Source organism: Musca domestica, unplaced genomic scaffold (assembly GCF_030504385.1).
Source record: "Musca domestica strain aabys unplaced genomic scaffold, Musca_domestica.polishedcontigs.V.1.1 12, whole genome shotgun sequence".
Lineage (NCBI taxonomy): Eukaryota > Metazoa > Arthropoda > Insecta > Diptera > Muscidae > Musca > Musca domestica.
This window is the reverse complement of record NW_026712155.1, coordinates 1,528,811-1,541,442: the sequence shown is the minus strand read 5'-3', so window position 1 is coordinate 1,541,442 and position 12,632 is coordinate 1,528,811. Positions and strand designations below refer to the sequence as shown.

Sequence of the window (12,632 nt, the reverse complement as noted above, 5' to 3'; positions counted from 1 at the left end):
CCATATAAATTGGACAGTTTCCAGGATTACTTGTTAGAAATCTTCGTTTACATTCAAATTGAAACACCTTTTATAAAATCTCTGTTTGACAAATTTGGTTTTAACAATCTCAACACAAACACAAATCCACACACACACACACACGATGTCCATCACCAGCCGAGTCCAATGGTGACAATTGACCGTAACTAACAATCAATACTATCGATCGGCAAGTGTGGACCTGACTGGCATAACTACAGGCCACCGCCGCCAACTGTGTTCAATTCGTTTTTAGGCTTTAATTAAAAGTTCTCATCACAATGTGTCTCGTCTATCGAACTAGTTTCGGTCTATGTGATTTTCGGTTAGTCTGTCACAAACACACACATACACTCACTCACGCACACCGACATGTCTGTCACCAACTTGTTTGCCTTTGTATTGAGTTTGTTTTAATTTGATTATGTTTATTTTTCCTTATTGCATTTCTCTGAATAGCAGAAGAACGACAAGGAGGAGGCGGAGAATGAGGAGTAAATCTGCTACCAGTCTCTGTCTGGCATTGCATACGATGACAAGTGCATTAAGACGAATATCAGCAGGAAAACAGACTTACGTCAACATCCTTTAATTGTAAAGCCTGGTTGTGGATGTGTAATTTTGGGTGGATGTCCTCCTTTGCGCCATTGGCAACAAGGATGTGTCTGAATAAATTTACTGGATTATGATAAATTTGAAATGTGTCAGCAGCAGATATCCCAGATTATTACACTCCAGTGCAGCACTCAGTCGTTATTTTTTATTCGGTCCACATAACATATTACATGTGATTTCGAAGAAATTTTGAAATATGTTTATAATTCAATGACCTGTTGAATTATGAGCAAAGCGATATTTTCAATTTCATGCCTTTTTAAGGGGTTTCATACATTTACCTCCCACACGAGTATAGTAATACTTTGACATTTTGTAATCATGGTTGGTCTTGAATTCCAGATATTAAAGAACACATAAGACGAACAATTTTGAATAAAGGTTTAGACATAGTTTGGTGAAATGAAATTTGTTTCTAAATCTAAAAGTTTAAATTGTTATTTGAGAATTATACTAAAAATTCGTTGAAAAACAATTGAAGTTTGATTTATTCTATTTTTATTTGATTTTTTTTTTCATTTTTATTCGAATCGTTTCATCTGTAGGTCGAGTTTTCCCATTCACATTTGCTTCTTGGAATTACAAATGAAATAATTCGAATTAAAAATTCAAAATTTTCAATTGATGTTTTAAATTGAATTACAAATTGAATTCTTGCGTTACAACTTAAATGCTTCGAATTGCATCTTGCCAAAAGTGTTATCTATTGGATTTTTAAAGTAGTTCATGCTCCATATTTTTCCACTCGAGAAGTATATAAATTAAAGACTATAATTGGCTATTGTGTTGTATTATTGTGCTCAATGGACCACTGGTGCTGTGGCTAAAGATCAATCTTCAGTTGGTGATTGGGCCACGTAGTGAGCTTTAGAAACGAACAATGACAAACGCGAGGGGTCAAGCCAAAGCAACTCCGAACAGTTAGTCGGCCATGAACTTTTGTTCAAGTTGGTGGCTTTGTGTTCCCCCGATGATTAACATTTCGTAATTTACTGCAAGGCAGATAGTGGTCAGCCGAAACACAAGCTTTTGTCATAAACGTAATCGACTTTGTGTAGAGCACCCCGGCATTCAAACACGAGCCTTCATTTAAGTTCATGAACAGAACAAAAGAGAAACTATATTCACTGATTGCAGTCGAAGAAGACGACCTCAGTTCGGTGCACTTTTTGTTTTATGATGAGCATAAACAAGCAAGCACCCAGCCAGCCAGCCAGCCAGCCAAGCAGCCAGTCAGTCAGTCAGCCGGCTAGTCCAACCGACCAATATTGTCAGTCAGTTTTCCACATCGCTCTCTCTGTTTATATTTGTGTGCATTAATGTGTAATGATGATAACAAATATTATGGCAATCTGGTTAACCGACACAACAAACACCAGCTTCGATATGAACAAGGATGTGTACAGGACCGGGCATTTAAAACAGGAGTTTGTGTGGTGTTCGGGGAAATGTGTTTCATTTTTTGTGCTCGGTGGAACAAGCGGCAAGTGAACCTTAACAGCAAGTGTTATAACAGCACAAACACGCACACACACACACGCAGATATATATGTATAGAAAAAAGACATGTGTATGTGTACACGGAGATGCAATATAAATGAAGCCAAAGCTGAAGCACTCAAATTCATTTCGCAAATAACCACCTCAGAGATCACAGAGAAACACTGACACACACACACACACATGCTCACACATACACTGTCATACAAATCATCAAACATTCCAGCCACTGTCAGCGACATTATCCTATGATGGTCATACAATCACACCAACATGTTTGGGTGTGAGTGTGTGTGAGTGTAGCTGTGTTTAAATAAACTACAGGCGTTCATTTTAAAATTCAAACATCACAAAAGGATACATCACCAAATGTGTGTGTGTGTTTTGCGTGTTTTTTGTGTGTGTTTTTTTCAGCAGTTGATCTGTGTAAACTGACCATCATGTCAGAGTGATGTATCTGTTCAACACCTATTTTTTCCATCCAGGAACTGACATTAGGGTGGCTGTGAACAAAGTCGAATTTATTTATGGAGGTCGAATTCCTCTTCCAAATGGTATCAGATCTCGTTAATGGGGCAAAAAAATCGAAAAGTCCTGATATGCTGAGGGGTAAACGTTTTATTTTGTTACATATGCATGAAATTACTATCAAATAACTGTTTGGAGTTACGGCTAATGTGTCTCATCGAAATAATTGTTTCAGACATTTGGTCTCTTTGGGCGTTTCAAGACATTTGGAGCCGATTTAGCCACGTTCAATAGTCTGTCTGACCGCGGTTAGCATGATAACTCTCAAAAGGGATACCCGTTTTAATCCAAACTTGGTACATTGTAATATTTAAATTTAGATCGAATTTAGATGTGGAAAAATGAGTCCAGTCCACTTTATGCCACACTTTATGGTCAAAATTTTGAAAAGTAATAACTCGCATGTGAAGCTTGCAGAGTCCACAATTAAGTCTGAACTTTGCTCACCGTAACATTTGTGTCAAATTTAGTTCAGATACGAAAATTGGAGATATTGACGTACAATTTCGGATAATCATGACTGTCATAGATGTGGAATTAGTTCCCGATTTACCCCAAACTTTGCATATGCCAATACTTTTACCGAAATTAGATGAAATTAGAATTATATGTATAGGTTTACTACTCCTAAAATATATCGAATTGACCTCCTAGCGGAGACGGTCATACGCTGAGGGTATGTTTCTGTCGGGAAAGCGAATAATATTTTCTTCTCTGAATCTTTGCCTTCCTTAGCTTTTAAGTTCATGTTATATAATCAAAGTACTGAATTTTAACACCGGTTTCTGAAATAAAAACGAAAATATGTCATCTCAAGTCATGATTATACAATTAGACAGGAACAATGCATCACACATTTTGTTTGAAATTACGTTCAAAATCTCAAGATCCCTCCAATTTTATTCTAAACATCCACCAAATACTCTAATGTAACTTTTCGCATAATATTGACATATAAACATTAAATGTATGGTAGGTTTTTGTGTTAGCTTCCTCACAGCCACAATCAATGATCACAGCTGACTGCAGCTCATTCACATACCGATAATGTACTTAAGGTTCATTCGTTTTCAAACCAGCATAACTTCAACCTCCATATTCGTCACAAAAGAGTTCCACCGAATGGACATTTCAGGATAAACGTTCGATTTAAAAGTGAAGTACACATCCACACACACATACAATACTGAGATATGTACATATGTATGGGTAATATTTCTAACAATCTATCTCTGTGTGGATGTTTGTGTTTTCGATCAACAAAAAAACGGTTATTTCAAATTCTTAATTACATAAACAAAATCCCATTTGATTTTTACAACAATGCCCGCCACACTCACACACACATACACACACTTATGATCTGAAGTCCGATGTGACAGAATATGATGTGGGTCGATGGACCGGATTCCAATTCAATACTAGTAAAATAATTTATAGAGAAGTTCAATCACATACATATGTGTGAATGGGTGTGTGTAGACACACTTGTGACATTTAAATGTCACATGGAGCAATTTATAGTTTCCAACATGGTACAATGATATCAAGGTAGGGCTATGATACCATATGATTTCAATTTTTTTATTTTCTTGGCTTAATATGTCATCTTTATTTGTTTTTGTATATGTTTTCTTGTCAATAACAAAAAAATTGTTCAGAAAATATTCAAATTCGGATGTTTTCAAAATGTTTATTTCATCGTATGCATCGACAAAATCTAGAGTTTTTGTAGCGAAATAATCCTTTAGAGATATATAGAACCTGGTTTTGAAAAGAAGTGTTGACCTTTCATTCAGTTTTCGCGGTTTTCAATTATTTATTCAAAATAAATGCAACAAGTTGTTTGATTTTATTATTGTTTTGATACTATTTCTGACGTTACAAGCCAAACAGGTAGACCTCTATACTTGCAATTTTTTCAAAGTTGACCTACCTTCTCTTCATTGTACCATGGTTTCCAACTTCCCCTATGTATTCAAATGCACTTAGCATAGATGGTTGAATCGAACCTGCAAAAAAATATATATACCAATGTGTGTGTGTGTGAGAGAGAGAGTTGGTACCAACTGTATCTTCTCGTTTGGATGGAAATTTTTTAAGTGCCCTTTGTCTTTGTTATCTACTTTGCAGGTTGGCAATATGGCCAATGACGGAATTAAATTGGCGACCAGCATTAAGGAGCAACGCTGCTCCATGGCACCCCACGACGGTCTGGAGGAAGAATCACGAGGTGGCACTCTGCGGGCCCTGTGGACACACGGCGGACCGACCGCAGCCTTTGTCCACATTGTAATCGCCATGTGTCTGTTGCTGCCGCGACTGCTACTCGAGGCTCGGATAATTGAAAATGGACTTTTGCCAAGAGGTAATTGAATCAGCATTCATATATATCTAAAATCTAATGTTTTTCACATGAGATGCAAACAAGCAGCGAGAAGCGTTGCATTGAGGGACACGAAGCGGGGTAATATTGTGAAATTTTGAATTTTCAAATTAAAATCATGCGACATAATCAAGTGGCATTTCACTTTAAATGGAATGGCCCAGTGAGTGAGTTAATAACGCGTTGTACTGGGAAGGCGAATACAAAATTGAGAAGCTGTAGATTTAAAATTTATTATTGACCCAATATTTCAATAAATATTTCTATATTTTTTTCTCCTTAGCCTTATATTTAAAATAATTGAAATAGTTTATAACAAAAGCGGCTGTTATTATGCCAACGTCTTTTCTTTACACTGTTTACATGTTACTAAAAACACAGCCTTATTTATTCTCTTTACTACTCAACGTTTGAATGTCGCGATTCAATACCAAGCTTCTATACTCCATTCGTAAATGACCATGCACGCATACATAAAACCAATAAATCCGGTAGTGATTATAAATACGAGTTAGTGAGATAAAGCTAAGACCGATAGATAAGCAAAGAAGTATGAGAGATACAGGGTGAAAAAAAAACTGCAAAAAGTCAAACGGCATAATTTCTATATTTTTTTAAATTTTATTGAATGAAAGCAAATATTGTCGGAAATAGCATCAAATTTTAGAAAAAGTTTAGATTTGTTCGAATTGGTCACCTTTGGCACGAACTACGCGGGAAACAAAGCGACAAACCTCATTTTGCAACCATTCTTGGGTGGCGCGTGCTGAGTGCGATGGTGCTGAGTCCTGTTGGAATGTCCAATACACCCTCCAGTATATTTTCGCGATAATATTCGGAATTTATTCTGATGCCACGGTCGATAATACGAGCAGAGAGCGGCCGTCGGCTGTTATGGCGGCCCACACCATCACCATAGCCGGCGCTAGAGTTTTGGTGGCCAACCGAAGGTACACATTTTTAGCTGACCACTTTGGCATGTAAACACGATCGTTTTTTTGTCAACCAACGGCTGGACAACGAATGTTTTCTCATCGGCCAATGCAACGCGGGTTTCGATCAAGTCGCTTCTTAATTTTTCGAACCATTTCTGTTGATGTTGCTGTTTTCTTGCATCCACATCCTTGACGTCGGGACACGCTACCAGTATTACGGTAACGAGCGATGGTACGAGACACAAAAGATTTATTCACATTTAAATGCTAAGAAATCACACTATCACGCTTGAATTCCATCACGAATAACTTTTTTTCTGGAAAGTTCTCACCAAAGTGCTTTTGTACGCTTGTAAACAATATGATGAGCTGTCACTGGAATATTTTTAACAGCTGTCGGAGAAGTGGCTTAGAAATGACAGCAGTCTGATGTTGGTTGCAGTGTTTTTCATCTCTCCCTGTAAATAGCAAATATTACAATCGGAAAATAAGCATTAAAAAGTTAAAAAGCAATTAAGCTCGACCGGGCCGAACTTTTTATAACCTCTACCCTTTGGAAAGTAACTTATGTAAAGCAATGTCTGTAAATACCGATTACTAAACTAAAATGATTATTAAGATGAGTTACACACGAAATGACAAATTTAATGTAGCCTGCTTTGTATGTATGTGGATGGAATACAAAGTAGTAGCAGAGTGTTGAGAATTCTATAAAATAGTTGTTCTTGTAAACTGATTCAAATACAGCTACTGCTTAATAAAAAATTACCTTATAATACAAAATTTTTAAATTAACGGTAAGCTACCTAGAGTTGGGCCAATCTAGTTCAAAGTTCAGTACACCAGCTGCAAGACGTATGTGTGATTTAATATATTTCATATCACTCATACGCAGAATTTTACAAACGATCGGAGTCCAAGGAACTAGTTTGTTCGATCGAACTGGATTGGCACAACTCTAAAACTAAATAAATTTAATCTACCCGTTAAAAAGAACTGTGCTACTTAAAAAAGGAACTGTGCTTCCGATATTCAGTATTCTTATGTAAATGCAATTTGCCATAAATTATATTTGGATGATAGGCAACATATCTCCCAAAAGACAATAGGTGTAGGGAAAACATAACGTTCTGTTAAATTTAATTTTATTTCCCCACTGACTTACCATTCAAAAGCGAGCCTGTTTTCAACGTCTTCATTTAAATCAAATCTTTTAATTTTTGCCAAAGGTCTTAGCCCAAATAACTTGGAACATTTACCACATTTGCGAAGGAATTGCATAATGGAATGTAGGGGTTGGGAGCTTCCCCAGACCACTTTCATTTGATTAAAACCGCGAATTTTCCTAACAATGTGTGAACAAACGGCCCGCATATTCCACTCCCCCATTGAACTAATCCAACATTGCCTAGGAAACGAAATCCTTTGAAATAAATTGGGGAGCATTTTTATTGGCGCAATCATGGCAACTGGCTGTGCCGTCTTAAAACGGATTATGGCTTTTGTCATTCGACGACTTTGTGTTTGTGCCAGCGAAAGTTGTTCCTTTGCATCCATCAAAAGGATTTCCAAGTCATATTGTGTTCGTTCACATTGTTCACAAATTACGTAGCAAAATCAAAAGACTTACTCCGAGCAGAACCGAACTGAGCATCAGCGGTGTTAAAAACAAACTTGGATGGTTCTACTGCCAACGCGGTTGCCTTGGCAATATTATTCCATTGTTGTTACTTTAATATTCATTCGATAATAATACCACGAAATCGACCGCTAATCTCATTCACATCCACATATATACAAACAAACAAACAAACGAACACACACACACACACACACAAATAAAACCCCTTTTCATGCATGACACTCAACAATGTACATTAGATAAATTGGTGGACCAGGATTACTGGCAACGAACGTGTCCTAGGGTGGAGTTTTTTTTTAAATGGTAGCCAGGGACGGTCATTGGATGATTTTTAAACCAAAAACAATGCTTTGGCGAGTGATGACACTTTAGGTTGAGACTCGGATTTTTCCCTCAAAGGGAATATGAGTTTCTGCATGTCAGTCCGTCCGTCTGTCCATGTTTATCCGGCTGAGATGAAATGTTCCAAACAAGATTTGTTTGGCCCAAGGACGAACCCTATTGAAATTGAGGAGAATCAGTTTAATTTGAGATATAGCTCCCTTATATATTTTCAACCGATTTTGGGTTAATTATGCACCAAGTGGCCATTATCAGTCCAAATGACCTGCATTTTGGCACATCCGACCAAATTCAATCTAGAAGCAAGTACATCAAAGATGGTTCAGATATAGCTATAGCTCCCATATATATGTTTCATCTGATTTCGGGTTTTAAGTCCCTCACATGCGTAATATGAACTCCACAACAATAATCAGATATCAGATACAGACACAGTTCGAAAATACCTCTGCCAAATTCTATTGAGATCGATTCAGATTTAAATATAGCTTCGATTTTACGGTTATTGTTCACCATATATATAATATTAGCCCAAATTGAATAGATTTTTTCATATTCAACCGAATTTTACCATTTGGTGAAACTCCAGCATACAGCAATGATATTTGGTTGATAGGCGGTATGATCTACTTCAGATGAATTCCCAATATGCTCTACCAAACTCATAGTGATGTAGGGTATCATATAGTCGACCCCGCCCGACTTTTGACCTTTCCTTGCTGGTTTTTTTTCTTGCGCTTTCCACAGCTTGTGCACCGATTTACAAAATATCATAAAACTCTTTATTTTAACATGCTCATGTTGTAGGAAGTATGTGCTGACCAAAAGTTTAAACAATTTGGAATCAGTCAGTTTGTCGATTTCTGTTGAGGTATCAGAATAGTGAGCAATTCTTGTTAAGAAATTAAATATATTGCGCGGAGGCACAGGAAAATCAGGCCCATATTTTTGGGCTTCATAGCAGACTTAAGTAAAACGTGAAGTCCCACGCATATTATGAAATATACTTTTTTTCATTTTTAAACTTTTGTGGGGATAGCTGTGGCAAAAATTTTTGCTTCGTTTGTTCATTGCTTGGTAAGGTGAAAGTAATGCAAATTAATTAACCGTAATTTGGCTCACTTTATTTTTTTATTGTCTTTTTCTATCATTTCCTTGCAACTCGTACTTTTCCAATTCGTGGTATTGACCACGAAGTAAAAAAACATATATATGCAAACTTACCGTTACTCACAATCCAAAGTTTGAACAAGTCTCGACCAGGGCCTTTGGGTCGTTCATGGAATGAGAAAGTTTCGAGACTTGTATGCAAATGTAAATTACTCCCTAATATGTTGTAATCATCCATTTGGGTAACGAGTCCATTACCCGTTGTCTGTGTGTAGAGTAGAGTCGTTGTGTGGTACACATCCGCAGTAATTTCATTTTCTGGAATAAAACAAAGAGAAACGGAAAATGTATTTTGTTGGTTGCTCCATATTGTTGTTCACAACTCGACGTTATTAACATGGATCCATATTTTATGATTTGTAGATAAGCTGCTATCTATCCATGGCCGTTGAAATTTATATTGGTTTTTGCATTTGTAGTGATGCAGTTACTCGCAAAGTGCTCATCGAACGAACACACACACATGTGTACATATATACAAAGCTTTTGTTAATTTTCATAACATTTACAGTTGGGGGGGGTCTATTTCGAGCTATTCCTTGATGCGTAGAGTGGACAGTGGATCAAATACGACGAAACATAACATAGATTGGACACTTTCGGACAAATCTGATTCTCTGGAATTTAGTTTATTGTTTCCTGTTTCTTAAGATATAACCAACTCACAGTTCTAGTTCGTGGAAACACACATTCCTCTTCTTTAGAAAGAAAGAGTCCCATCAGAACTCCCATACGGAATATGATGCCTTACAAATACTATAAAATTGTATTACCTCCAATACCCTTCATGAGCACCTCACAATGTTTCTTGTTTTTCTTTCAGAAACTATTTGGCAAACTGAATTGGATTTTATGAGCGTCAATCGTCGACATCTCGTTGTGATGTCGGTAATGGCTTCGCCTTATCAAAATGACACTCGTACTTATGAGTCGCAAGAAGATGATGAATATTTGAATGACACCATTTTCAGTGATGAAGGTGGTGGTGGTGGAGGTGGGGGCGGTGCCACCATCACCGGTGGCAATGCCAATAGCTTGTGGAGTACCGACTTGCGACACCAGTATGGCAGCAATAAACGAAAGAATGTCATATTGCCAGCAGTTGGCAAGAGCAGATTCCTTGAATTGCCGGATTTAATTGAAGCTGTCGAAAATCAAAGCACAAAGTATGACAAATTCCAGGGTAAAGCAGGAGAGGATGCTAAAATACCAATGAAAGCTAAAGGCACTGGCACCGCGAAGTCATCGGAAAAACAAACAACAGAAAATGGCATTCGTCAAAATGGAGACAATCGGCAGGCAAAAGGAAATGACTGGATAACAATAGAGGATGATATAAGAAAAGCCAGAACCACGACGACGTCGACGACGATGGCAACAACAACAACATCTACTACTACTGCTACCGCTGCTGCTGCAGAAACAACAACCTCACCAATTTCAAGTACCACGACATTAATAAGAACAACTTCTTCTGCTGGGACAACAAAATTGCCAACTTCCACCAAACCAACACCCTCCATGAAAACAACAGCAACAAGAACCATAACAAATAAATTAACCACCCAGAATATTAATAATAATAACATCGCCATTGATGCCACAACCTCGGCGATGACAACATGGTCCGAGGAAACATCTTCTTTTGGCAGCGGAGATCCCTTCTTTCCCGCCATTACTCAGCCCTCAGCCGCAACGTCAACTGAAATTCAGAGAATTGCTTTGGCCCCAACCAAACATCACCAACATCATCATAGCTCCCACAGTGGCAAATCATCGCGCCGACACAATGGCCATCATCGGCAGAGAAAAATTTCCAATTCGTCTGCCTCACAGCGTAGAACTCACCACCATGGTGGCCGACGCTCGGGTGAAATTAACAGTGCCAATATGCCTGAGGGTCTGGAAGACTTTCCACCTAAGGTCAATCGTTTCGATGAATTTGAGTATCCCTCAACGGGTCGTATCTATGAACACAGACCCTCATCTTTTGAGGAGCTGGACATTGGTCGTGCCAGAGCTGCTATATATCCCAAATCGTCGACCACAATAAGTACGACAACACGCGACAGTAACATACACATCGTCAAGCCCGAAAAATTGCCCGAGATTGTGCCCTCCACCCCGGTCTCAAGCAATTCGAAAATTATTGAAATTAAAAGTAAATCAGTGAAGAGACTCAAGCGCCAACTTTCACTCCCCGAAGAGAGTCAAGTGGAAATCGAACCCGAGTATTTGGTGGGAGATTTAAATCTAAACGATTCCAGCGAATATCTAGTCGAGATGACCACCATTGATACATCTACGCCAAGTACCGATGTAGATCTCCAACCAAACAATGGCAATGTGAGGCTGGACGGATTTGCCGGAATGTTGCAGCTATTCTTTGGCATTGAGAAACCCATCGATGTGAATATCTTTACTCAACCGCCCAGTGCGGAGTTTGTGAATCTGGTGTTCGCACTGCTGGTATGGTGTGTCCGTTACCCAGCCGTCTTCTGGAACACCGCCAAATCATTTGCTACCGTGTTCAGTGTCCAGATGATAGCCACCGCATGCGATATCATTTTCAGTTTCGTTGGAATATCGAATCTCTTCAAACTGCAAATCTACAGTGAAGCTCAGCCCATCCAAAATCCTGGCTTAATACTGAACGCCACCGTTACGCTTGCCCTGTTCCTTCTCTCGGCTATATTAATGTTGTCTTCCTCAATGATCATGTATTTGTATGGCCATGGACGCTTGGCTGCCAAAATGCGAGACCGTTCTATCATCACCCTAAAGTCGAGCCAGTCGTGGATATATTTTGCCCATTGTGCATCGCTGTGCTATGTGCTGGCATTGTCAGTGGTGAAGGCGCCGCTGCTCAATGATTTAAGTGCAACCTATCGACACAATTTGCATTGTCCCACATTTATGGCGGGTAAGTCGAAATACGGTCAATTATCTTTTGAAATCGGGGGACTGAAAGAGAGAGAGAGAGAGAGAGAGAGAAAATATTCCATTTCGTAATATGACATTAAAGAACTGGTTGAAATTGACACGCTTCACATGCCTTATTATTCGGGAATGCTTCCTGTGCTGGCAACTATACGTGATTGTAATTGTGTTAGTTGTTCCTAATTCGTAGTTTGTTTAAGTTTAAATCTTTAAAGTCCCTGCTGAAACAACGTTCATTCGTATACATCTGAGAAAGAAAAATATACAATGTGTGAAAATCATTTATTTTCCTCAGATACGTGCGTCCGGGCATGAAGGTCATATAGAAAGAAATGCGTTCACACACAACTACATAGACCCTTTCTTTACCCCCACCCTCTGCCATGACAATGCAGTCAATTTTCACCTGTTTGACTGTCACGATGAGTGTTGGATGTGGGTAAAAACCACAAAGGGTCGGTTGTTGCAAATTGTGTTGCATGTACGGACGGACATTGGTATTGCCACACAACAATTGAATGCCTTTTGTTTGCAACGACTTTTCAAGCATTCA

At 38.5% G+C, this 12,632-nt stretch overlaps 1 protein-coding gene across 1 annotated transcript in view; it reads left to right on the top strand.

Annotated features, from left to right (window-relative positions):
• LOC101891768 (protein tincar) overlaps window positions 1-12,632 on the top strand; it is a 51,769-nt gene that overhangs the window by 29,795 nt on the left and 9,342 nt on the right. The window contains exons 4-5 of the mRNA XM_011295341.3: window positions 4,798-5,032; window positions 9,963-12,062. Of these exons, the coding sequence (XP_011293643.1) occupies window positions 4,798-5,032; window positions 9,963-12,062 (2,335 nt within the window). The remainder of the gene's footprint in view (window positions 1-4,797; window positions 5,033-9,962; window positions 12,063-12,632) is intronic.